General features: G+C 41.0%; 2 protein-coding genes across 2 annotated transcripts in view; both read right to left on the bottom strand.

Annotated features, from left to right (window-relative positions):
* Positions 1-8: 8 nt before the first annotated feature.
* Positions 9-4,148, bottom strand: LOC139718756 (steroid 17-alpha-hydroxylase/17,20 lyase-like). The gene is made up of 5 exons (XM_071630221.1): positions 4,139-4,148; positions 3,232-3,354; positions 1,312-1,551; positions 882-980; positions 9-268 (listed from the first exon to the last, which is right to left on the bottom strand). The coding sequence occupies exons 1-5, from the start codon at positions 4,146-4,148 to the stop codon at positions 9-11; spliced, it is 732 nt and encodes a 243-aa protein (XP_071486322.1).
* Positions 4,149-7,733: 3,585 nt separating this feature from the next.
* Positions 7,734-27,958, bottom strand: part of LOC139718755 (serine/threonine-protein kinase 17B-like) — a 35,857-nt gene continuing 15,632 nt past the window's right edge. Inside the window, exons 2-4 of the mRNA XM_071630220.1 lie at positions 9,749-9,961; positions 8,613-8,719; positions 7,734-7,789 (exon numbers count right to left, since the gene is read on the bottom strand). Coding sequence (XP_071486321.1) covers positions 7,734-7,789; positions 8,613-8,719; positions 9,749-9,961 — 376 coding nt within the window. The remainder of the gene's footprint in view (positions 7,790-8,612; positions 8,720-9,748; positions 9,962-27,958) is intronic.

The following is a 27,958-nucleotide window of genomic DNA, read 5'->3' as shown; positions in this document are numbered from 1 at the left end:
TGCAATGTTTATTTCCTCCTCTCGCTGATCACGATTTCGTATGGTGTCAGCAGACGCCCGACGACTGTCTTAGGGATGAGGTTGATAAGGCTCTCACTCTCCTTGCCCGGTACCTTGGAGAAGGTGTAGTTCTGGAGGAACCAGGAGAAGATGAGGAAGAGGTCGGCCTTAGCAACCGCCTCTCCGAGACAGCTGCGGCGACCTGCCCCGAACGGCATGAAGCTGGGAGGGTGCTGGCGGACTGTGTTGGCCTCGTCTAAGAAGTGCTCTGGTAGCGAGTAGAAGAACACGCTAAAATATTTCTTGGCCAGAAAATAATTACATTCTAACTGGCTGTTGAACTTAATGAATGCTTCAATACATCACAGTCAGTAAGTAGGTTAATACGAATCTTTAAAGTATACCTTACCGATGAGAAACGCCAAGTGACACATTGCCACGACGTGACAAGACATGACATCTATCAGTCACGTGTGACATGACATGACGTGCCATGGCACGGCCAGACTTTCTCAACAATTCCTCTAGTTGGTGCTACTCTCTCAAGTAGTAATTCAGTACATGGTGTACCTATATGTTGAATGCGAGCGTTTTCGCCACTTCTTATTTTAATCACACTGTAATGTGGCCTACTTCGCTACCGTTAGCACTCTTAGCCTCGTGGTCACAATGTATGCTCAACTCGGCATATCGCGGCACAACTCGGCATAATAGTTTATAGGCGCATCCCACTACATGTATTTATCATCATAATACACTGTATACTGTATTGGAGATAATGAGAAACATTGATGAAGATATTTCCCTAATTTCCGTGCAGAATTAGTAGGCTCATAAATGTCCTGAATAACCTTATAAAGACCAGGTCTAGGATTGCCTACCTGGCTTGAAGGAGTCTGGGTCATCCCATTCCTGGGGGTCAAAGTGCATGGAATGAATGTTGATGACCACCGCCGCTCCTTTTGGGATGATGTAGTCACCTATTTCAAGTAATCAGTGAAAATAGATTACCGTCCTTATGTCTATAAAATCGTAACTTCGACTATTTTAAGAATACAATGTAACAATCACGAAGTTTTACTTTCATAGGACACGACTGTTACATTTCCGTAATGAAATTCCGAAATTCAAATGTATCCATTTCAGAGATGATTATGAAGTACATTACTCTATATATTATACTCAATCCACAAAATGTTTTTTTTTTAATCATTGGTTTTCCTCTGAGCAGATTAATTCAGTAACTGCGTGACTGACGCAACAACTGACGTAATATTTTTATATCTGACGTGCCTAACGATCGATACTCACATATCTTGGTATCGCACATGGTCGAATGAGGCATGGCGATAGGACCGATCGTGCTGTACCTCATCACCTCGTACAAAGTGGCCTCGGTGTACGGCAGTGTCCCACGGTCCTCGATGGTTGGCACACAATCACGGCCGACCACGGAATCGAGCTCCGCCTGGACTTTCTTCTGAATCCCGGGGTTCTCGGACATCAAGGCAAATGCCCAGTACAATGTGTCAACGGTAGTTTGTGTTCCAGCTGGCAGCATATAAGAGAGAGAAGCTGAAATGTCTTGCTTTCCAAATTGCCCTTTTATTTTGCTTGAGTTGCGCATAAAAAGTTAACAACCTGCAAGGTTGGAAATCGTTGTTGTAAGCTTGCCTGAACTGTTGCCTGTTAACAATGGAACGAATAAAACGGTATCTATAGTTACAGAACATAATTTTGAACAAAATGCTACTATTTCAATGAAGGGTGGAAATCAAACCAAAACAAATGATATAAAAATGAATATATATGAATAGATCATTGGATGTCATGATTTTTATCGAACGATCAGAGGGAAAAATTGTCTTTTTCCATTGAGCGAAATGATAGAGAAGTAAAACGAGAAATTTCCTTAGGTAGGCACGTGTCTTAAGAGATGTACGAAGTGTTTAGGCCCTAGTCCGGATTGCAACGACAATTCGAATACAAGTAATGAATTGTATCATAGTCTTCTATTCAGATAAAGGTGCATATGGTCTTAAAAAACTGAAAAGAACTGTAACATGCAGCAGATCAAATTCATTGTCGAATTCGATGCAAGTGAGATTATGTTTGTGTTAAGCTCCACATGACCATAATCTTAAAGAATTGTATTTGTATTCTCGGAAGAGAGACATAAACACTGATTTTCATTTCGGTATGGGATGCGAGTGGTGTCAAACAGATCTCATCAGATATTGATTAATAAATTGTGCCGAGAACATTTAGGTATTAAAGAAAATTTGAAATGTTGAAATTACTGACATAACACGAAGCATATACTTCCATGAGTCAATAGCGGATAAAGATCATACATGTTTATAATTTTTCATAGGATTAAAAGAACTGGAAGAGTAAATACTTTATCACGCCGGAAATAATCGCCGCAACAACCTCATGCACAATTTTGCATGCTGTGGACCGCCCAATCCCAAACAGATGGCCAATTGTGCGAAATTCGCACGGGGTAGCGAGTCTCCACAGTGCAACTGCTACCCGCTTTTCAAGTGGGATGGGCTTCCGAATATTCGTCGGAATAAGCTCCGAGAGTTCCTCTCGGAGACTGGTACAAAGAAGATCAAAAGAAGCCCTTGACATTCGGAAGTTCCGTGTCCATTCTCGGTCTGAGAAATGGGGGAAGGCACGTTCTTCCCACCACGTGTGGTATGTCGTCATCACAGCTGTATCCACGTCCACAATGCGTGATGATGCATAGAGGAGGCTAATTACCATAGCGGTAATGTTCCTCTTCTTCCTCCTCTGACACGCTTCTTCCACCTCTAGACGCCGAATTTCCCGTAGCATTCGGCTACCTCTTCGTCTCCTTCTCAAGGAACTCGATTCATATATCGCTGATGATGATGTTTGAGCGGATGATATGAGTAAATGTAGGTAAGCCAGAAGAAACACGTTATCTCTGGTTGGCGCCATCTTCGTGTTGTTTACCTTCCCACAAGGCAGTGCGGGCGTGACCCGATCTGTGACCTAAAAATACCAGACTTCCGGAATCACTGCATTTGCACGTCACCTATGCATCACCCCGTATTTTATCGCTCAGTAGAAACAGCTCGAGTGGTCGTAAAGTTCGAGGTGCTGCGTTGGACAAAATTCGTGGCGATGCGAGGAATGCGAGGTGCTCTCAGTAGAAACACGCTCAATATCGAACCACATCATATTGCCTGGTATCCTTACCAAAGAAGATGTCCATTAGAGTCTGCAGAATGTGGTCATCGGTCAGTTTATCCACGTTCTCCCCTTCTCGCTTTGCGTCTTCTTGGGCCTTTAGCAGCATGCTGTAGAAATCGCTGATGTTGTCTGGAAAAGAGACGCCAATGGAACGAATTTATTCATCATGTCAATTGGCGATTAATGTGCTGTCTCGAAAACAGCAATAATGACGTTCTTGATTTCTCGACTTTGAAAGAAGATCAACCAAAACATCAGGTAGTACATCTGAAATGAACTGCGATTAAAAGGGAAATTTTGTCCGCTCCTTTCCATCTGAATTTCACAAATAAATCTTTAGGCCAAGAGCATTAGGTCAAAATACGCTTAAACCTGGACATTTCTGATAACAATCTGATCTTTTTTTTCAGGATAGGTCCAGGAATATGACTAGAATAACATACTAAAAGTCCTCATAAATCCTCCTTGAGCGTTTTTCGCAATCCAAGATGGCGTCCAAAATGGCCGCCATTTCATTAAAAAAAAAAGTTCTTACGCATAAAGGATACAAAGTACAACATTCGATAAGTGTTTCTTTTTTTTTAAGTTCGGAAAATATATATCAAGGATAGTGGCGGGGGGGGGGGGGGGGAGTGTGGGAGGGGAATGCTCCCTCCCATACGATGGAGAGTTTGGCATTTTCAAACTTGAAATTCAGAGATCTTGTGCACTCTTTTGGTGAGATATTAATAAAATATGGACTGGCCTTGAGGGGGATACGACATGTATTGCCCGAGTCGAAGACGAATTGAAATAAAAATAATTATATAGTTTACACATATTTGATGGAATATTTGGGAAATTGTTAATCAAAGGGGTACATGTACTAATCTATATGGGGAACCGAGCAGCGGGAGGGTTAGGAAGGGCATACCACTCTCCATTATGAGGAAACTTTTACATTTTGAAAGTGAAAGTTCTGGTGCACACTTTTAATGACATATTCGGAAATTTGTCGATCTCAAATCGGTACAAAGTCTATGGAAAGAGGGGATATAGTTCTGGCGTTTTTTGTTTTTTTCGTAGGTAATTAATTGTAGATGGTCCCGAGTGGCGCGCGTCATAGCAGACGTACTGGCATGGTATTTTACGTTTTCAAAATATCTGAGAAAGTACTTTATTGAGTTCCTCTAGACCAAAAACATACCTGAGACATTAAAAGAAGTTTATTTCATTTCCGAAATTACAAACCTTATTTCATTTTCGGATCAACGAACCTTCGGAATTGCGATCCTTATTTCATTTTCGGACCAACGAATCTTATTTCATCTATGGATTAGCGAACCTGCGGATTAACGAACATTTATGTCATTTTCGGAATTACGAATCTTCCGAATAACGAACTGTAACCAGTGACATATACTAGAATGGATGATGAAGTCGATTAGTCTTGCAACTCACTATTATAATACCGCTAGGGATTTTGGTAGGACTAAGGATGAGATACTGATGGAAAAGAATGATAATGTAAATTTATTGGGTGAATAATCTATACACTTCTTTCACGTAAGAAATCACAACGTATTCAAATGATATAAGGCAGGGCTGCTTCTGAATTAGGATATAATATCCTTGCAGTGTCCAAAATGTACTTTGATACGTTTTGCACATCATTGCCATCATTGTATATTATGCTTGATTGAAAGACACCATACCTGGATAAGTGTCTTGGTAACGAAGAGCATCTTCATTGTCTTTAGCGTTGTACTCTCTCGTGTAAAAGCGTGAAATATGGATACATAAACAGTGAATTTGACCAAGAATGATAACTTGACAAGCATTGATCTAATGTAACTCTACTTTCGTAAAAACAATGAAGAGATTGTAGAGATTTAGACGGATTTGTAATGATCATCTCCCTTACGTCGACGTGTAATGTGAATGAGGAATGATCGAACAGTCATCGCACTACACGATTTCCGTACGCAATGACTTCGAACGTTACACACAGGTAGGAGGGATACAACGCCGTGTACCTACAATATGTACATGAACAACGTGAGTAGACGCAAGGAAATAAAGAACTGCTCCCGTTACTTATTGACATGCAGTACAACTGAATATGGAGTGATAGCATGTCTCTGTGCGAGTGTGGATTCTGCTGTGAAGAATAAGGGAATGAATCAAGCGACAATCGTATAAAATAGGGTCAAAACGACCGTTCTACTCAGAAGGTAGCGTCCCACGTCAAATACGTATGCATTTAGATAGAACCCTGCCCAGACTCTAGATCTAGGGTGCAGAAACGAATGAAGGTGACATGGCTGAGAATGTTGAAATGCCGAAATTGGTGAAGGAGGGAGGTGGGCAGCACAGAGAAGACCCTGCAAGTATAGATGCACCTAGCATCAATGAAATGGATGTCCTTGCTTTACCCAGTTCAGAGAGCAATGATAAGGTTGAAAATATTAAGACTACACCTACTATCGTGCAAATAAAGGAAAGGAAGAAAGGGAGACAGAAATAAGGACGAAATTGGCTGCCATGAAAATAAAGAGTGACATAGAGAGGAAAAGGAGAATGCTAATGAAGCGGCTAGAGCTAGAAGAAGCGGAAGAAGAAATTAGGCTAGCCTAATCCTTCAATTTCACCTCAAGTTCACAAAGGGAGAGCCACATAAATTGATAAAGTAATGTCCCCATATCCATCGAAGGCATATGCATTGGCATTGACTTTGCTTGATGAAAATCATGGGCACACCATCAACATAATGAATGCATACAAGGACAAGGCGAGAACATACGAGCACGTATGGGCAGGTGATGCACAAGGTCTACGTTCCTTCTCAATATTCCTCAACAACTGCTGCCACATAAGAAGCTCCCAAGGCCTGGCTGCAATGGATGATGTAGACATCCTTAAAACACTGGCTCAAAAGCTCCATTACCCCTACAACAGATCAGAATGATCAGAGATGTTAAACACAGGGGCACTTCCATATCGGACTTGGCGAGCTTCATATCACAAGAGGTCAGAAACCAGAATTATCCCAGAGTAGAAGGCTTGAGATATCGTAACCCACTAGGAGTGAGCAGCCAGACAAGAAAGGGAAAGCAGTTTCAAAGGAACAAGGGAGCCACAAGATCCTTTGCTGTTGCCATGCAAAATACCAAGAGGCAAGGAATGTGCGCAGTTTGTGGGGACAAATCATCGCACAAAACTGAAGAGTGTAGGAAATTGCAAGCTTTATCCATTGAAGAACGAAGCAACACCTGCAAGAAGAAAGGAATGTGTTTCAGATGCCTATACTTGGTCACTTAAAGAAGAACTGCGAGAGTATATTACATTGTGAGAAATGCAAACTCAGTCATCACACGCCGCTTAATGACCCAGCAAAGGAAAGGAAAGAAGGTGTGATGGACAACAACCAATCTCAATCTACAAATGTGCCCCCAAATGTGCCAACTGGATCTACAAAAATGACAGGGCCTCAAACTCCAGCAATGGTAACAATCCTAGTGACTGAAGAGCAAAAACGATGAAAATAGGTCAAAACGTATTCCTTTGTCGACAGTGGATGTGGTGCTGTATTTTGTGATCACGATCTGGCAAAGGCATTAAATGTCAGCACAAAGAAAATAAAGATGGTGATCACAACGTTGAATCATGAAGAGACAGTTGAGTCAGCAGTGGTAACTGATGTCATTCAGGTGGCCAGCCTGGATGACACTGAGAGTGGCTTCATTGATCTACCCACTGTCTACATCCAAAAAATCCCTGTCTCGCTCAATGATGCTCCAACTCAGGCAGATGTCAACATCTGGGAACACATGAGAGGCATTGATGTTGAACTACCACCACTCAGTGGAACCAATGCCATCCAAAGGGTGACTCTGATGTTGGGTATGAACGTGCCAGCAGCTACGATGCCCATAGAAATCAGGACTGGAAATGACTGTGAGCCGTATGCCATGCACTCAAAGTTAGGCTAGATGGTACATGGTCTCAACAAGCAGAAGAACAAAGGACAACTGCAGGCCTTCTTTTGCAAATCACAGGAAGCCGAGGTCATACAAGGCCGCTACGACCTGGAGCAAAAGTTTAAAGCACTGTATAATGCAGAGTTCAATGAGAAGTTGAGTGATCACGGAGAAGGACTATCCATGGAAGATCAGAAGTTTTTGCAGATCATGGATGCTTCCACCAAAATGAAGGACGGTCATTACGAAATGGAATTGCCAAGGAGAAAGGAAGACATAGTGATGCCTGACAACAGATCACAGGCAACAGGATGCATGAGTGGTCTAGGAAGGGAGTTGGCCAAAAATACAAGGATGCACAAACAGTATTCTGAATACATGAACAAGCTTATCAGAGAGGGCTATGCCGAAAAAAAATACCACTAGATGAGATCCACAGAGATGATGGAAGAACATGGTACATCCCTCACCATGGGGTGTATCATCCAAAGAAGCCTGAAAAGCTAAGAGTAGTGTTCAACTGCCAAATCGAACACAAAGGAAAATCTCTCAACCGGGAGCTACTTCAAGGACCAGACATGACGAACGGACTCCTGGGAGTTTTACTGAGATGGAGAAGAGAGGAGATAGCAGTAATAGCGGACATCGAAGCGATGTTTTACCAAGTCCGTTTCAGAACGGGACCGTGATCTCCTCAGATTCTTGTGGTGGCCAGATGGAGATTTAAACAAGGACCCCGAACATTATAGGATGCTAGTTCATCTTTTTGGAGCTACATCCTCTCCCAGTGTCGCTAACTATGCCCTCAAACGGACAGCGAAGGACAATCAAGAAACCACAAGCAAGAAAGTGACTGAGTTAATCCAAGGTGATTTCTATGTGGATGACTTCCTTACTTCAGTCGCGTCGAAAGACGAGTGCATTGCAATAATACGCGAGGTGGTGAGAGTCCTCAGCACTGGAGGATTTAAGGTGACCAAATGGATGAGCATCACAAAATCTGTCCTGAAATCGGTACCAAAAGGGAAGACCAAGCACCACAGCTTAGAAATTTGGATTTATTACATGACAGTTTGCCCTCCGAGAGAGCATTGGGGGTCGAGTGGAGTGCTGATACAGACAAATTGGGGTTTCAGCTAGCACAGCTTGACAGAAAGCCAACCCGAAGGAGTATTTTGTCAGTGATAAGTTCGATTTCCGACCCAATAGGACTTGCATCTCCTTACGTTTTGAAGGCGAAGGCCATCCTTCAAAGGCTCTGCAAGGAGGAGACTGATTGGGATGAGCCTATCTCTGCAGAGCACAGGGCCTCTTGGGAAAGATGGCTGGAAGAGTTAGAAGCTTTTGAACGATGTTCTGCCGACGCCAGCAGTGAGGGATGTGGAGTTGTAAGTTACATGAGACAAGCAAATCGTGCAGGAAAGATACACACGGCGTTCATTGCGGCAAAGGCCAGAGTTGCTCCTTTGAAACCCATGACCATAGTGAAAGTGGAGCTGACAGCTGCTACTCTAGCAGTCAAATAAGATGCCATGCTGAAGAGGGAGTTGAAAATGCAGAGCAATCATACAGTATTCTGGACAGACAGCCAGACTGTTCTCAAATGTGACCCTGCACCTCAAAACAAACAAAAAGTCGCCAGACATGAATTTTTAGTTAAGACCATATTCTGAAAGAGCAGACTTTAAGCTTTAAAATGATGTATAACTCAAATCAAATGGACTCTCCTAACCTATCTAAATATTGGAAAGAAAGCACAAACTCAGGAAAAGTGTGAACTGAGAAAAGAGGCTCTGAAGTAGTGTCTGTTCAAGCGCTTAATCTTTACCAAACCGTGCTGGCTATGCGCTGAATGGGACAAAAAACAGGAAGTAAACCACCAGAGTAACAACAATGAAGGGATTATCAGATTAAATTGAAATTAAGCATGCCTCATTAACACATTCTGTCCATAATTAATGCCAACTTTCAAAGCAGTGACACTATCCTTTCAAAAGTTATTGTAGTTGAAAGTGAAGAGTGTGGACAAGGTTTTTCAGAAATGAAAAAGACACACCTAATCACACTATTCTACCAACTACAAAATGTCGCTGTGGCGACTGATGCCTCCGCCATAATGCATGTTTCTCCAATAGGTGTATAGTACAATGTCTTCACAATGTGTGATGACAGTTTCACATAACTGGCAAAATATCGAGAAAAAAAATATCTTGAATGTTCACTTTCCATGAACTGGGTTTGCTATAGTTGTCTATTAAAGAGTGCAGGTACACATATTGGGGGAATTGAAAATTTTTACTTGACTTCTGACCGACCTTATTATAAGTTTATGCATTGAGTATAATTTTCAAGGTATGAAGAAAGAGTGTAATTACAGTACAAAATATATCTTTTTTTTTCATTTAAACCTGACCTTATTGACTGTACAGGTTGTACAACTTAAAGAAAATGATTGCTAGCAGGTGTTTAGGAGGAGATGTTGGAAAATTTGAGATGGGATCACATTGCACTGCTGAAGTAGAGCATCTCTGCAGGAAAGGAATCCAGAGAAGGGAAAAACTTACTATTCTAGGACCAAGATGACTTCCGTGGACGTTTCATAGACTTCGTGCAGCCCGATGAGGCGCGGATTTAGCGTGGAGCTCTCCAGAATGCGGATCTCTTTCAAGATGTCCTCGCGGCAGTCGCGTCCCATCTTGCGCTTCCGGACAAACTTGGCGGCGAAGTGGCGGCTGGTCTCCTTGTGCTTGCATTTCCGCACGACCGCAAAGCGACCCCTGGCGAGGCAGAATCGGAAAATGAGATAAAAGTTGTCAGTCGAGTAAGACTGTAGATTTCAATTTACTTTCGTCAAAGCAGGAACATTAAAATACTTGTAAGAGCATGGAGACAGATGCAACGACACAAATACAGACAGACTAGTTGTTACGATTCAATTTTAACCCGTTGAGGACGAGTCCCGAGTATACTCGGGCAAGTGTCTATGGGAAATGCGTGTTGTAGCAAAATCAGCCCGTCCTCAAGCGATAAATCACAGATATGAATCTCCCAGAGAAATACTCAAAAGATGAGTCCTATCTGATTCATGAGAATGACAGAATACAACTATCTGTTTGCATTTTTCTAAAGCAAAATGTGATATGATGAAAAACAGCATGTGATATGGGGGGGGGGGAGGGGCTCAAGAGGATATTTGCGTAGCAGACACAAGGCAAGAGATATCAGGAATTGTCAACAATACACTTTCGTATCAACCTACGACACAGTAATCTCATAGAGGATAGCATTGCATTCATACTCCACTGTAGAAGAAGTCTTACAAAATCAAGAAAACTGGAGAATCACCATCCAATCAGCAGCCCCCTTGGTACACACACAATGTTGTCATCGCGGTCTGTCACGAGTTGAAGGGGGGGGGGGAGGGTGCAGGGGTAGATGCTACACAAATGATTATGTTTTCATACTAGTGATTTATGCTGTGATCCTGGGAGGTGGGGGTATAATTCATTGAGATAATGCACCCCTCTTTCCCTGGCCCCCTGAACACTCTGGTAGGGAACATCTCACCCCCATTTTGAGGCTCAACTGCACCTGACTAATCCTGCTGATTAACCCACAAAATCCCACTTCTACATTCATAAAGGAGGACTTTCATGGTGAAATCTGGATGCTAATCCTCTTGACCTCCCTTAGGTCACACTGAAGCTGGTGACTATGACAAGACCAGTCCAAGCATTATCTTAATGAATCACGCTGACCAGTACAAAGGAGCTAAAGAGGGTCATGGGGGGGGGGGGGGAGAGGGGCAAGTAGTAAGGCAGTTCAGTGCTGTCATCACACAATATGCTGCCTTGTATGGTAGTACAACATAATGTAGATCATTCAAGAAAATACAATTAATCAGATTATCTAACATTCATAGGTGGGCTCTTTATTTGTTCATTTCCGTCCTGGCAAGTCATAAAATCAAAATACAAAGCAAGGACAGACATTGCTGTTATATTCATAACATATTTGTTTACAGAAAGGTTTCTCACTGAAGGACTCTTCATCACAAATTGAAGCCTGAAATTTGAACAGCAAATTAATCACGTCGACGCTCTTCTCTAGTCATAAGTCACGTAGCATATTGAAAGGTGTCATCGGGTTCCTTGACATTTGCTCCTGGGACAACTGCTCCCATGAAATATCTGCACACCAAGCCAAACATAATTTCTACCCACAAACATAACCCCAACCCTAATCCTTATCCTCACCATCAAACTAAACCTAACACCCTATCACAACCCTATAACCTTAAACCTAAGTCCTTGGAGAAAATAAGATGGAGCAATTGCTGCAGAAGCAAATGTCATGTCACTGCTTCAACAACATGATTGACTCACGACCAAATTAAAAGGAAAGCAGTGGTATGATCTCAAATATAACTTTGCTATATTTGAGATCATATGACTGCGATTAAGGTTAGCGTCAGGGGAAGGGTGGGGGGGGGGGGGTAATTGTCCAGGGGGTATTGCCCTAGACCCATGCATTCATGATATTCTTGCTCTTCCTGGATTGGTTTAAGTGTGTCTTCTGTCTGCCCAAATGGCAAATGATTGAAGACCTGGGACCATTCGTCTCTTGAATCATCACAAAAATTGACGCAGTACAAAGAGTACGACATTGGTAATCATAACGCCTCAGTATCTGGCTGGATTTCTGGAAAGGAGCAACCTTCTCAATATCACAGCAGAGCTGCACAAGTGTGAGACTTCTTCACTACATAACATAATGTAATAAATATCTCTATGATGTGCACTGTAGCTATCATCTTTCTTTTTTCTTCTTTTTTTTTTTGGGGGGGGGGGGTGTGGGGTAGCTGATGAATCACGTACACCCTTGGAAAAAGATTAGGAATTACAGTCTTATAAGCCTGAGCAAAACTCGAGGGCACTTGGGATTTGAAAACATTGATACGTAGTGGTTTCTTATGATACTCAAGCACCGATGCTTTCCTGTCATTCAAACTTTCACTCACAGAAGATGTACTAGATGATATTTCACATATCAAGAGAAAGTAATGAGGAAACAAGTTTGTGGTTTGTGTAGTCAATGAAGATGAGGTTCATTACAATAATCTGACATCTGGCTACCGTATTTTGACCTTTCAAAGTATTCTAAAGGGGTAGTGTATTTAGATATTTGTTACAGCTCTTTTTAGGCTTTCTCGGGAAAGTGTTTAAATCTTCATTTACCTTACCAAAAGTCATCAGGGTCTATCAATGACTTACATGTACATTACCAATGACATGATTCATAACATTTTGTATCAATCTCATTTTCTTGCTTTTCAGGCATACCTTGTTCAACTGTCCTATCAATGTTTCCTTCTTCTGTTTTCCTCTTTTTATTATTTTTTTGTGTTGTTGTTTGTGACATCCAGAAAATTGCCACAGGCTGGCATAACACAGAAACGACTGATAAACATACCATCTGGGTTTCAAGTTTCTGAAATGTATTCAGTCAGTGTGAACTGGCGAGTTGAAAATACATTCTTTTTCACTTGTCCCCAGAGGAAAATATCCTCTTTAATTTGAATTATACACTGTAAGTGAATTAGCCCATCATACATATTGATACATGTATTGATCATAACCTGCAGGCTCACCTTGTGCTAGACAAATTGGCAACTGAGTAAAACCTCTGCTATTAAAGAAAAGGGCCCTGTCTCAGCCATGAGAAGGAATTATTTTGCTTTAATTTCCTTGATGATTCTCCATGAGCTCAAGGCTTTTTCCTGTTAACATGTAATGACAATTTACCGTAGATTTTGGCCTGCAAATACTGAATGACGCTACAAGCACTGACTGATTATATTAAAGGACAAGTTCACCTTCATAAACATAAGGATTGAGAGAATGTAGCAATATTAGTAGAACACATCATTGAAAGTTTGAGGAAAATCAGACAATCCGTTCAAAAGTTATGAATTTTTGAAGTTTTTGTGCAGTACCCGCTGGATGAGAAGACTACTGCAGTGTATGAATAACTTAGATGTCACATGCGTACAACAATATAAGGAAAATATAAAGAGAATTTCACAAAATTCCATCTTTTGAAAAAAGTACACATTCCCCTGACTCGTTACCGATAAATGTTATGGGTAATATTATTCCCCCTGCCTTTAGAAAGAGGCAAGTCAATTGCTCTTTTATTATGCGAAAAAAGTGAAAATATGTTGAATTTTCTTTTATATTTTCTTTATACTGTTGTACGCATATGACTCACAAGCTGTAGTAGTCTCCTCATCCAGCGGTTCCAACACAAAAATTAAAAAAATTCATAACTTTTGCATCGATTGTCCAATTTTCCTCAAACTTTCACTGATGTGTTCTACTAATATTGTTGCATTTTCTCAATCCTTATGTTTATGAAGGTGAACTTGTCTTTTAACGTACACGCTCAATCAATTAAGTTTTTTTTTCCTATTTCTCTGCCTCAGTGAGCCACCAACTTTGTGCATGAACCAATACAAGGCTATGAAAAAAAAAAATAATGCTACCTTGTTGACCAGTCATTAGTATTTACTTCTTTGGACCTCACTGAATAACTAAGTGGAGGTCAGTAAACAAACTATAGCACTGTAATATCTCACTTGCTACAGTTGGCTAAAGACCAATACTGGACGGGTATACAAAACCACGTTGCGACACCTGTCAAAGAACTACAAATGGCACGTTCACACCAGTACTTTATCATTTCAGTAAGTCACTTTGATGACAGCGAGATCACTCCACTTTGCGGCTCATCAACACATAGCTTATCAATGACGGTGCAACTAAGAGCTCCTATCCACAAGCACTACTGGATGTAAAGAGTGATGTGATGCCCCAATACCATGCAATACAAGTGTTCATAAATCTAAAATTCTTGTAAAGTGGACAGTGTGGTAACTACTGATAATGATAATGATTCACAGTGTGTTCATGGCACCATATGATGTTTATCTGTATATAAAGACAGGCAAAAGCACAGACTCTTCTAAGAGAGTTAGTAATTGCCAGCACAAATCAAAGAAAGATATAGGACCTACAGCAGGGCTTGACACTAGCAGTAGCCTGGTGGCCCAGTGGCCTGGTGGCCAAGGGCCACTTAAGATTGATATCTGGCCACTAAACTTTCAAGGAGGATCTTTTGGTAGCCCAATACGGTAGCAAAGATTCAAAATTAATTCTTATATTTCCTAGTGTTTCGAGCCACTACATTTCTTTTCAAACTTGCCCCCCCCCCAAAAAAAAAAAAAATGATATGGGGGGGGGGGGGATCATTTTCTTTCTTTTTTTTAATCAGAGGCAAGGTTTAAAGTAGCAGACAATGATACCATGATATACAATGTTTTCAATACAAAACTTCTTCCACAACTTGTTTGGCAACAACCTGATTTGCATGAATCTATAAAGACGGCATAACAAATGATGTCTAATAGTTTTCCATGTCTCCGGCGTCCTTCACAGTCATAGTTTCTGGGCAGCATGAAAAGACTTGTTTTCCTCTAGACATTCTAATCCCTGCCACCATAGAAACATAAAAGGCCTACAATCTTCAGATTTTCTTCTTTTCAGGGCTTTTTTTTTTTTTTTTTTTTTGCTGATTTCTGCAAACATTTGTTTGTCATTTGTTACAGGTTGTGGGTTCCGAGGTCAAAATGGACAAAGGAATGAAAGGTAAACAACATGACAAACTTTCACTAACAAACTGCTCATTTTTACACCTGCAACACATCTGATCAAGAGGGCGAGACATACTTTTTTTCTTTTTCTTTCTTTTTTTTTTTTTTTGCTCGGCACAAAATTTTAAGAATTCATATCTACAGTCAGTGAATTGGTTTTGTTGAAGTCTGTTTGATTTCTTTATGTTGTTTGGTGTTGTCACAGGCTAATACTTCTTATTATCTCCATTAAAAAAAAACAACAAAAACTTAAACTCACTAAAAGCCAGTTAGGGGGGGGGGGGGGCAGCAGAAAAACACCAGTTTTCCTTGACTTTCACTTACTTCACAAAGTAAAACCTTCTACTGATAAGCAAAATTTATTTCTATCTATCTTAAAAATATCTGATTGCAACCATGGAAAGAGTGCAACAACACACTAACCTTCAGAACCATTTTTGGGGAACTAACGCCTGGTCTGGTTGTATTCAAGATATGCTTTTTTTTATGTATTTGAGCATTATCCAAGTTAACTCAGACAGTACAATAAGACAATCTTTTTAAACTGAGCCACCATGTTGTTAGGAGAAAAAAAAATGTCTGTAATTATTACGGACACCATGACTGACCCCAAAAAGCACAGATTTTGGGCGAAGGTCTGAAAACACAAAAGTCACCACGGCACCAAGGCCTTAAAATGTCCGCAGAGAGAAACTAGGACCTTGCCTGTCTAGTGTTATCTGTCATCCTGTATTCGGAACCTTTTTAACTTGCCGCTGACCTCCGCGATGGCCTTCTCTCTGGCTACTGTCCTCATTCTACGCAACAGTTGTCACTCGAGGTTGGCTCAAATCGTGCAGAATTATTTGATATAGGCGCTCATTCACGAGAGAAGCAACTGATAGTTTTGATAATAATGTTCAGCCGACCACATGCAAGTCAGATCTCATGGGATTGACACGTGGTGTTTTCATAAGTAAAAAACAAAGAAGAAAGGAAAAAAATTCCTCTCCTTCTAATTAATCTATGGCAAAAGCAGACTATGACAAACAGTCTAAACGCACAATGTGGAAATTGAGCGGAACCGCTGCATAATCAAAACATGTAGGCATCCTGAATATCCCCACATCGCAGTCATGTCGAGAAAATGGTGTGCGCGACCGACGAGCGAACCCACCTAGTCTCACCCCACTGTACAATGTAGGAGGCTTCCTGCGATAGTGGTATCCTGTAAATGATCTCAACCCCCTGTAATAACACGGTCATTTGTCATCACTTTTGTACTTTATAAAGTTACATCTGTGTATAGACAATCACAGCATCTTGAAGTCATAATAGTCCCATGTGATGGCATTGAATGTCTGGTGTCCATGACACACTTTGTAGGAGTCACAATAACTATGTCATCTGCTTTGTGAAGGATACGATGTCCTACCGATGACAAAATGCTGCACAATAGTTGCAGAGTATTGTATTTAGAAAATCATACAAGATGTGTTGAAATGAGAGTTTCTTCAATTTAAGTTTAACCTGGTGAAAGTAAAATAAAGCAGGACTCCAAGAGAGCACTACAGCCATAATAAAATCGTAACATGAGATCACGCATTATGACCAAACTTCTCTTGGACATCTCACTAATTCTTTTTCAATAATTAGCTCTAGATAAAGGCAACATGCCTTCAGGTTTCCCAACATTTTTCCTTCTCTCATGTTGCAAGTATTGTCGCAGACGATTATAAACGAATGATCGTAAAAAGTTTCCCAAACTTACTTGGGGCTTTGCATTGGGCTGCACAATATAGGCACCCACCCTGTAACACTGCAATGAACAATTTGGAATGATTGGTATGCAGCTTTCCACAAAAGAGCTTACAAAGAAATTATCGAGCAGCAGGTTTTCCATAGTTTGCGACAAAGTACGTCCACTTTGACCCCTTTGTCCTCCCTTGAAAGCCATTACACAAAGGGAGAGAATGGTCAGTATTGATGGTCTGGGCTGGACAATTATAGGGGACCCAGGGATGGAACTAATTAGGTTCCACACAGGATGACTGGACATACACATGTATTGATTGGCAAAGTAATCAATGACTTTAAACAATGTACGGCATCATAATCAAATGTCCATTGCTCGTGGGACTTGCATCATAAGCCCTGCTGGGTTACCGTATCGCGCAGTGGATTACATGCTCGTTGCATTCCTCACGCTGCACGCATGAATGCTGGCAAGGAATACGGATTGATTTCCACGGCAGACGTGATATGTTTTGGTGCCACCCAAATTGAGGACGACTTGATAATGTGCAGGAATAATGACTGCATGTAAGTGGTGGGATAATGAAGCAAAGAATTGGACCCTGTTTCTACAGCACCAAAAACCACCATTACTAGTACTACGTACATGTACACTGGTAACACAACAGGCTGGCTATAGCTTTAAATCAGCTGGGGGTATCTCAGTTACCGGTATTGCTATGACAACTACAAATGTCGCTACAGCGACTGGTTATACCCCCGGCAAACAACATTTCATAAGCTTTGGTCAAAACAACATTTCATAAGCTTTGGTCAAAAAACTGAGGAAGTAGTTAAATCCGCAAGATCTTTCCTTGATCTTCTGCCATTAATATGCCGTTACCATGGCAACGTACTTTCGGGTACTGTCGAAAAATGCGTCTTGCACATCTACAACCAAAGGCACACATCTGTACCAAGTTTCATGGAAATTGGGCAAAAACTGAGGAAGTAGTTTGCAACACAAAGTTTTCCATCATTTTGGCTCATAATATGTGAGCTGTTACCATGGCAACATACTTTTTGTCACTGTCAAGAAATGTGTCATGCTGACCTATATCCTAAGACAAACATTCAATATGAATTCCATGAGAATTGGAAGAACACTGATGAAGCAGTTTTGCCATGAAGCATTTTGCCCTATATTTTACCAATAACATGCCGTTACCATAGCAACGCACTTTTTGCCACTGCGGAAATATGTGTCTTGCACATTAACATATTCAGATGAACATCTGTACCTAATTTCATAAAAATTGATCAAAAACTGTGGGAGGAGTTCGCGACGCAAGATTTGTACCCATTTTTGCACATAATATGCCGTTACCATGGCAACGTACTTTTGGGTACTGTCAAAAAATACGTCTTGCACATCTACAACCCAAGGCACACATCTGTGCCAAGTTTTATGGGAATCGGTTGAAAACTGAGGAAGTAGTTCGCGACGCAAGATTTGTACCCATTTTTGCCCATAATATGCCGTTACCATGGCAACGTACTTTTGGGTACTGTCAAAAAATACGTCTTGCACATCTACAACCCAAGGCACACATCTGTGCCAAGTTTTATGGGAATCGGTTGAAAACTGAGGAAGTAGTTCGCGACGCAAGATTTGTACCCATTTTTGCCCATAATATGCCGTTACCATGGCAACGTACTTTTAGGTACTGTCAAAAAATACATCTTGCACATCTACAACCCAAGGCACACATCTGTGCCAAGTTTTATGGGAATCGGTTGAAAACTGAGGAAGTAGTTCGCGACGCAAGATTTGCAACGGACCGACCGCCCAACCGCCCGACCGCCCGACTGACCGACCGCCCGACCGCCCGACCGACCGCCCGACCGCCCGACCGACCGTCCGCTGATTCCTATATACCCCCTTCAAACTTCGTTTGGCGGGGGTATAAATATAAATATTGCCACCCCTCTATCTACTCTCCATTTGGGGAGGGGTCTAGAAGAGATCTGCGAACAAAGAGTTTCAAATAAATCATCAAAACTGGACCAAATCAATACATTTATGCTCACGTTCAAATACCAAACATGTCATTATCAAATTGAAAAGAAATTACCGGGATGGCATTTGTTGATGTGAAGAACCTATAGGCTGCCTGCACTTGGTCAAGTTGTAACTTTATTGGTGTCTCAAGCAGTATGCAAACTATCAGATACACACAGTGTTATATTACATTGTAGTTTGCCCATGGTTGCACACGTGTATACCCAGGTTGCTCTGTGCCATATAAAGTTATGGCTTACTCAAGTTTCATTCACGTCATGGGGGGGGGGTCCCCTTCACAAAGATTAGCCTATCAGAAAGTTTGGCTACCAAAACATCAAGTTTCATCAATTTGAAGACTGTCTTGTAAACACTTTAAAGGACAAGTTCACCTTCATAAACATAAGGATTGAGAGAATGTAGCAATATTAGTAGAACACATCATTTAAAGTTTGAGGAAAATCAGGCAATCCGTTCAAAAGTTATGAATTTTTGAAGTTTTTGTGCAGTACCCGCTGGATGAGAAGACTACTGCAGTGTATGAATAACTTGCGTACAACGATATAAGGAAAATATAAAGAGAATTTCACAAAATTCCATCTATTGAGAAAAGTACACATTCCCCTGATTCGTTACCGACAAATGTTATGGGTAATATTATTCCCCCTGCCTTTAGAAAAAGGCAAGTCAAGTGCTCTTTTATTATGCGAAAAAAGTGAAAATATGTTGAATTTTCTTTTACATTTTCTTTATACTGTTGTACGCATATGACTCACAAGCTGTAGTAGTCTCTTCATCCAGCGGTTCCAACACAAAAATTTAAAAAATTCATAACTTTTGCATCGATTGTCCAATTTTCCTCAAACTTTCACTGATGTGTTCTACTAATATTGTTGCATTTTCTCAATCCTTATGTTTATGAAGGTGAACTTGTCCTTTAAACACTGACTGCAGTTATTATCTTAATAGTTTGAGAGTAGACACAATCATGCCTACACAGAATTGTCGTTGTATTATCTATTTCAACATCTTGAATAATGATTCAAGTGATGAAACAATCATATACATTTGTATACAGATTGACCTCCAAATTGATATTTGGTGGCGGAGCTCCTGGTGACCTTTAAACCACTTTCGCAGAAAAACTATACTTCTCAAATACTCGCACTACAATCAAAGCATGCATCACTTGCCCACCTCCTCTCCTACTCTAAAATTCAAATCAGAAAAAAAAAAAATCTGCAAAGCCTTTCTTGGTCAGGTATATGGACAATACGATTACAATAATTGAAATCACAATTGTAATTCAGCACTGCGATTACATTTCTTGACCTATGTGAAAATGGCCATGGACTAGTTCATATCTTATCAGGACAGTGGACTGATGATATAACGACATCCAACACCCTAACAAGTAGACCAATATCTCTTTCTTTCTTTGTTTCTTCCTTTTTTCGCTTAGTTCCATTTGTATCACGTTACCAGGAAACATAACATTGTGGTAATAGAACAAAACCTGATATCACTGACTCCCTCCCTATGCAAGCTGCATGGTACCAGCAAAAGTAAGCAATGCTAGGGGGGGGGGGCTACAATATAAACAATTCTCAAAACTTCTGCACTAAAATGGCAGTAAGTTTTTTTTTTTGATAATTCTTCTAGCATGATATTTTTCATGCTCTTATCTGATTCCATAAACTGTGTATGAGCTCAAAAAGTCTGACTGCTGTTGAACTGGCACGGAAGAAGAATAAAAACGCTATTTGTTTTAGGCAGACATCAAACAATGAAAAATTGTATGGCACTGCCTCGTATCATACAGGTTGTACATACTTCCATTCTCCAGCTCCCCCCCCCCCCATAATTCCCATGTATGCACAACGATGTGAAATTTATGCAAAGGAATGCAAAGGAATGCAAAGTTATTGCTCAATATCTACATGTACCCTTCCTTTGGTAATGGTGTATTATAAAGTCAAGTGTAGTTCCCCCGACGGACATTTTTTTTCCCTTCCACCATTATGAGCAGTCCTCATGCGACTATCTTTATGGAGGCAGTATCAAATTATATTCACCCATCTCTTTTATCCTTTCCTGCTTCTGAGAAAACACACACACACTGCCATGGAGCACAAGCTGTCTAAAGTAATGCCTATAACCATCTTCTGGCTTTCAAGGTGAAATTCAAGGTAAATTCGCAAGTGAAACGAAGAAGGTACATGTACATGTAGGGGGAGAGATGTTTCAAAGCTAGACTTGAGCCTAATCTTCTCAAGTCTTGATCTCCCCCAGAACAAGTGGAAAGCTCCCCAAAGAAAAGAAACCACAACAACTAGACCCTAACCTCATGATAAATTACTTCCTATCATTGGAAGAAGCAGATGAAGAAGGAGAAGAAAAAAATCTAATTTACAAAAGCATGGGGGGAAGCGTGCTTCTTCCCCACAGCGGTGTTTTCGCATCCGCCGCTCGAGCGGGGAAAATAAATGGGGAGTAAAACTAATGGATCGAATCTGAAGAGTGAGACATTGTTGCGGTGCGTGTTTGTTTGCGACCGCCTCTCTGCTCACATTGTTCGCTAGTTTGGGAGGGAGGGGACGGCCACGGAGGATATTATAGTAAGCTGCACAGAGAACAAGAAGGATGTTTGGCTCATTGGGTATATTGGATTAAAACACAGGACATCCCCACAAGTCACTGCCATGGTCTCAGCAAATCCCATAGTGTTCTTCAGGGGGGAAAAAAAGCTCACCCTTCCAAAACACCACCACCACCACTACCACACTCGCATGGACGGGATTGAACCCTCCACGTGGTCGGTCATATTGCACATCGTGAATGGTGAAGGTTTATCAACATGGTTGTTGCCACGATACTGCGATGGTAGCAGATTTGACTTTTGTGGGGATGAATCACTACTACCAGCAACCATGAGGCAGTTGTTCCATGACTATGATGTCAGCACGACTCAATATCTATTACACAGGTGCACTGTGCAAACCATGTGGTGGAACTCAACACCATGCTGTTTGGAAATATATGTTAATTCCCCCCCCCCCCAATTATTCCATGCATACCACACAAAAACATAACATTTCATGTGAATGCAACATAATTGCAAGAGTTTTCAGGAAACTTTCAGCCCTTTGATGAACCCATAAGCACTTTCCCCAACCACAAGAAACTTTTTGAGGGCTTTTCGAATGACCCCCTCTCCCAATGCACTCAGTGTCATGCTAATTTCTGTCACCTCCTATTCGACACAGATGCAATCGTCAAATGCGCATTGAAAGTGTGCTATTATCATAAACTCCACTGAGACCACTAGGGACCCTACTGCACATTATATCAATGATATTGTCCTGACAAGGTTAATAGGCCTACTATAGTCTTTAACCTACATATGATTGAACTGCTCAAGAGACAAGAGGGCCCATCATGCAATGATGCTGTTTACTTTGATAATTCTTATCTGCTATATTCCTGGTCATCACAGCTAAAAGAAAAATAAAAATAAAAGTGGAGACGCAATGAATGAGGGAGGGGGGGATAGCATCGGCAATGTACAGAGTAACCTTTATTCAGATAAAATGCGATGCCAAGGTAAACAGATGGTATCATGTCATTGAGTGTACGATTACAAGATATGATCGGATATGATCGAAGCAATATAAACACAGGGGATCGTACAGTGAAGCATTAAAAGCTCTGCTCATTATGAATCCAACACACTTGTCAATTCCAAGTTGTTTTGAGCTGGGATAATTCAACTGAAAAGAAATGAAACATAACCAGCAATGATTCCCTGTTTTCCCATAAGGACAAACTACCAGATACCTCCAAGTAAATTAGGTATAAGGTTTCAAACCAGGTTTGCCATGGTTTCTATAGACAGTTGTATATAAAGTATCATAATGATTTTTGAAAAACTTATCATTGCAACAATGCTTAGTATTCAATGCATGTTTGCACAAACTGACCTTTCATGCGAGAAAATGGGTCACTGGGGAAAATTATTAGTTAAGATTAGATTACCAACTTCGGGGGGGGGGGGGGGAAGTATATTATATAAGAGCTACAAGGAGAACACGATGCTTCTCAACATCTTACGGAACCATCAGAATTCATTCCTGCAAAATAATTGTGGCTTTTGAGTACCGGTACTCATGAAACATTTACTATTTTCACTGTCTCAATGTGCATGTATGATATATCCATCACACAAGACTGCGATCTACAACTTCCCTAAATGTGTATGTGTGGGGTGCGGGGTGTGGGGGGGGGGGGGGGAGGGGCCTACAGCATTTGGTCACTGAAATGTCTGCGTGAGCAAGAGGATGAATCGATTTCCGTCTCACGACATTGATGTCAAACCATCGATAGGACTTGTGGACTTCCCACTATGTCTAATGCCCAGGAGAGCTGGTGGGGATGGAATTTTCATTCCACTCATCCACCACACCTCCTCAGGCGTGTAAAACAAACGATCAGCTATATATATGAAGTGTAAATAGCTTTTGCTTTTGTAGATTGTTGCATTCGTGGTCAAATACCATGAACACAGCATGACATCACACGTGATTTGGGCTGAAGTATCTCTTCACCTTCACTAAAAAAGGCCAATTAGTCATCTACACTATACAAACACTACGTACTGGTAGTCAACGCAACACAGTAGCACTGAAAGCACGTCACTATGGTTCCAACGATTACAAATCCAAACTTTCCCCTTTGTTGTAATTTCTCCTCCATTTTTCTATCATTTCCGTAAATTCTAACATCCTTCTGATTTTACACTGAACAGCAACTGAAAGAAATGATTTCTCACTATGTAATTGGGATTAGTTCATTTCTGTATCTATACATACCTCTGAATTTTAGTTTAACCCCTTTATACAATGTAGCTACATAGGCAAGAGCATCGTGTGTACAATAGATGTAGGCATATGACTTTTAGATAACATTTTTCCAAGAGTCAAGAATGTTGATTCATTTCTGTTTTAGTCAGAGAAGGCAGCTGACAGAGTCACTACCAAACTTAAGAATACATTTCCAGACTGACAATGATATTTCTGGTCTATTTCCAAGAGTACAGCATACCCCATGCCATGTTCTCAAGCCAACCTTTGTAATTGTTTGAAAGAAAAAGAAAAAACAAAGATGATAAATGTAGCGACAGCAGGTGCCGGGAGGTGCCTGCTACATGATCATTGCCATGGTAACAGGAGCCAGAAGTCCCCAAGAGTCTTTTCAGCCCGGGAGCTATAAATAGACTAGACTTTGATTCAGAGCTGCATCTCCTTTTGTGTATGAAACATTACCAACCCTCCACTCAATCAAGGCAATTTAACTGCATCGAAATATGTAATTTATCGACTGCTGTATGCCAGAAAGTTTACTTAGATACAAATCATTTGTTTCGAAGTCATCTTATACCACACCTCCTTTATAAACTTATTAAGGTTCAACTGGTATGAAGTGAGTCTGCCAATTGGATACCCTACATGACTTCTCACTTCATCGTAACAACACACTGGAGTGAACATTGTTGACATTGCAGCCATTTGAAGAGAACTCGACGAAAGCACAACGGAGAGAAAAGCGGTCTTCACAGCACAGACTGCACAAATCATGGTTCACTTCTACTCAAGCCCCAATCACCTACATTGTATGTATACTGTATACCTGCCATACATTTTGAGCATGCCAAACCAGCCTCTGATCCCCTAAGGCTAGAAAAACATGTCACTGGAGTACAATGAAGGTGGTTGGCCTAAACTGTTTTGGATACATTGCGTAATTGGCCACAACATGGACTTGTTTACTAAAATGATAATAAGGAACGAAAAGGAAGAAGTAAGAACTGCAGGCTACAAAGAAGAGCGAACAGCTACTATTTTATAATGAAATCGGCGTGGTGCCTTTGCCGGGCCTTTTGTGGCATTGGTGATACATTCCACACTTTCATTCCTCAGCCTTGTGGGGGATGCTCTATTTTTTTATTTTGATCAACACCATTCTGTGGCAGGGTCCTCTGAAAAACAGGATGCCTTAGGGTGGGGCAAACAAACTTTTCTGAGCAAGCTTATTGGTGGTCAGTGGTGGTCAGTGGTGGTCAAGCAAATATCAGCCCACGGGAGAGAGAGGGAGAGAATTCAAAGACTAGTATCCTTCGCCATACTGGGTGCCAGGCAACCAGCAAAGCTCGGTCAGAGTGCCATAAAGCAGCAACTACAACACACGATAACTACAGTTTTTCAGTAAGCAACTGGGCATCAGCCAAACAACTGTGACTAATTCAGTTGTTTCCATGGTAACTACAATCATTACATAACCCTGCGATAATTGCAAACTTCTTCACATGTACACAGCTCTGATCTCTTTGTTTGTTTGTTTGTTTGTTTGTTTTGTTTTTTTTTTTTTGGGGGGGGGGCAGGAATGAAAAATGAATGCAACCATCAATGATGATATAGGCCTATGTACAATCAGGCCAAACAGTGAGGGAATTGACCAGCTGGAAGACACAGAAACTCCTCAACGGGATTTCAGTCCGTGAGCTGTCAGGTGAAATGTAGTGACTACATAGGGGAATTATAAATTCACAACTACAAAACCATGAAAATGTTTTTTGGTCTTTTGAGGGTGCACAGCAACTGACAGGCCCCTGAGATGTTTTAGTGTGTATGTATGTGCAATTTTATAAATCTCTTTTATTTATTTATTTATTTTTTTTTTTTTTTTTTTGGGGGGGGGGACACTTATGATAAGGATCTCTCCAAATTGAAAAAAAAAATTTATAAAGGAAAAAGTGCCAAGGATCACCACTCATTCCGCAGCATTGAACCTTGAAATTGAAGCAAAAGGTGGAATGAGGCAGCCAAATGTCTCGCCTCACGCGACCATGCACCCATTAAGCTCCCCCGAAACACGTCACATCTCCACAGCTCCCCTGGCGAAGCCCAGCAGGGTAGGTAGCCAGCCTCCATGCTGCTCTCACTCGCTCGCTCGCTCCGTCAGAGATGTACGTCAGGCAGAAAGATTTGGCGCCTGCCATCCCTTACTACGGTTTCAGAGCTGCGATGAGTCACAGAATTTGAAGATGGGGTGGGGGAATGAAAATTCAATCATCACCCAAGGGGAGGCAGGTTTTACACTCAATCCTCGTGAAAAGCGACAATAATCCCAAAACACCTGCCTCCAAACGTGGGATTAATTTAAAAAATGCTTTTAAAAATCTTCCCCAGAAATAATCTAAAATAAACAAGATCTAACCTGTCATTCATTTGGGATATCTTTCTGACTGTTCTGTTCAACCCGTCGTTTCATTGCATACAATGTACTCCCAAGATTATCAAAGATTTGAGGCCCACCTGCATAGATGACACATTAATGCATTTTTCTTGGGGGGGGGGGGCAGCACAATATGCTTGGAGTAAAATACAAACTGAGTGATCTAATATAAGTCACCAGATTTAAAGGGAAGGCCATCAATTGGCTGGTCAAAATCATGGATTACCAAAATCATGGTCAAGGAAAAACCTAACTCTAATCAAACAAGCCAATAATACCATGGCCAGGCCTGACAGTGACAGATTTCTCCTTTTTTCACTCTTGCTGGACTCAGTTTGTGGCCCCACACATGGGTGAAATAATTTGCAGCCATGTTACTCAAGCTAAAAAGCCTCTTTCATGGACCAAAGAGCTGTAATGATACTTAGTAACAAATCAAATGGGCTTGAGGTTTTCATTTACAGAAAGGAAATAAATTTGCTTTCATATTCCATTCTCTCCTCGACCAAGATGAGACATTTTGGAAAACTCTGTTACTTCTCTTCAAAAGCTCAACTGTGGCTAACTGTGTGTGTTGGGTGACGCCTTCAATGCAAGGCAGCAAAACTCTGTATCTAAAAGTTGTGCCAATATTTGAACATACCATTGTTTCATCTATACAATACTCAACAATACTGACATGTCCACTGATATGTACTCTTCACATCCCCCCCCCCTCTCGAGATCTTGTTTGTCAACAAAGTTGCTATCATGTGATTGGTTGCCTTAATCTTTGAACAATTACACACACAATCGCTATTTTGACAGTCTACTGACCACGCAAAACTAATTGACCATCCAAGAGGAATTTGGGAGAGGCCGGAGCTAAAAGTCACTGACCGCACTGACAATTCTATGGCACCCTCTGTCCGCCCTTTCTGCGTAACTGCAAACCCTTCACCTGGGCCAGAAATTCCTTTGGAAAACAGTGGGATGAAGAAGGGCCCTTGATGCTTTTATAAAGCGCATCACTCATCCTCTCATTACTGCAAAAACAAAATGTTTGAAAGCCTTTTCTTTCTTCCTCAAGCAACAAACCAGTCGTATAAAGTCACTGACCGTAGATGACCGGTCGGGTACTAATGCATGGGGAACAGTTCTGGGATTTTTGGCAAAGGATGTTACAAACACACGCATGGTACTGGAATGGCCGGGAACGGGCCCCCTTGTTTTGGTCCTTCACATTCCGCAGAACAACGAACAACCAGACCTTATCAAATTTGATGACTGGTTTTGTCCATCATGGTAAGAATGCTAAAGAGGATTACGAGCAGGATTTGAAGAGGCCCGTTACAAGGAAATACCTATCGATACGACAGAATGTTAGCAGGTGGGACAAAACTTACACGTAACCAGGACTATCTCAAACCTTATACAATCATTACGATAAGATAGGTTTGGGATCATTTCTTGTTTGTCTTTTCTTTGGGGATTTTCTCTATTCAGTTTCTCTTTATTTTCACTGTTTATTTTTGGTCCCGTCAGTCTAAAGTCTATTTTGAGCAATTTTCATGGTTGCAAATCTTCATGGCCCCAGTAGGCAGTACTGATCGCAAGATTATGTAATAGGTAATCGATGTAAACAAGACTTCACTGTTATTTCCTTTAGACATTACATCCATCTACAGAGATTCATTGGAAAATCAATGTGTTTTGTCTCAGGGATGTCAATTTGGCTGCTAATTATGTTTACGTATTGCCACGATACAATCATGTTCACATGTAACCTTTTAGTTAACCCAATTTCCCCAATATGCTTGTTACCAGATCTTTCCTTTTCATTGCCTTTTTAAAGTGCAAGGGGTCTGAAAACGAACAGATACCACAAAGCCTATCTTTAAAAGCCCAAGCAGATACACCGTATCTTTTCCAACCCTACAGTGCTGCTGCACTGTAAAGTTTGATAATCAGCACATATCTCTGTAGCGAGTTGGCTTTATTCTTCATCAATCTGTACTG

This window comes from Diadema antillarum, unplaced genomic scaffold, assembly GCF_040938485.1.
Source record: "Diadema antillarum isolate AM-2024a unplaced genomic scaffold, OU_Dant_1.0 scf00000099, whole genome shotgun sequence".
In the NCBI taxonomy this organism is placed as follows: Eukaryota; Metazoa; Echinodermata; class Echinoidea; order Diadematoida; family Diadematidae; genus Diadema; species Diadema antillarum.
This window is presented reverse-complemented; position numbering and strand designations above follow the sequence as displayed.

Excerpts from the sequence above, each read along its gene's own strand:
- LOC139718756 (XM_071630221.1), bottom strand. Across the intron at positions 1,552-3,231 it reads TCTAATGGACATCTTCTTTG|CTGGAACACAAACTACCGTT; the intron begins GTAAGGATACCA and ends ATATGCTGCCAG. Across the intron at positions 269-881 it reads CCCAGACTCCTTCAAGCCAG|AGCACTTCTTAGACGAGGCC; the intron begins GTAGGCAATCCT and ends ACTCGCTACCAG.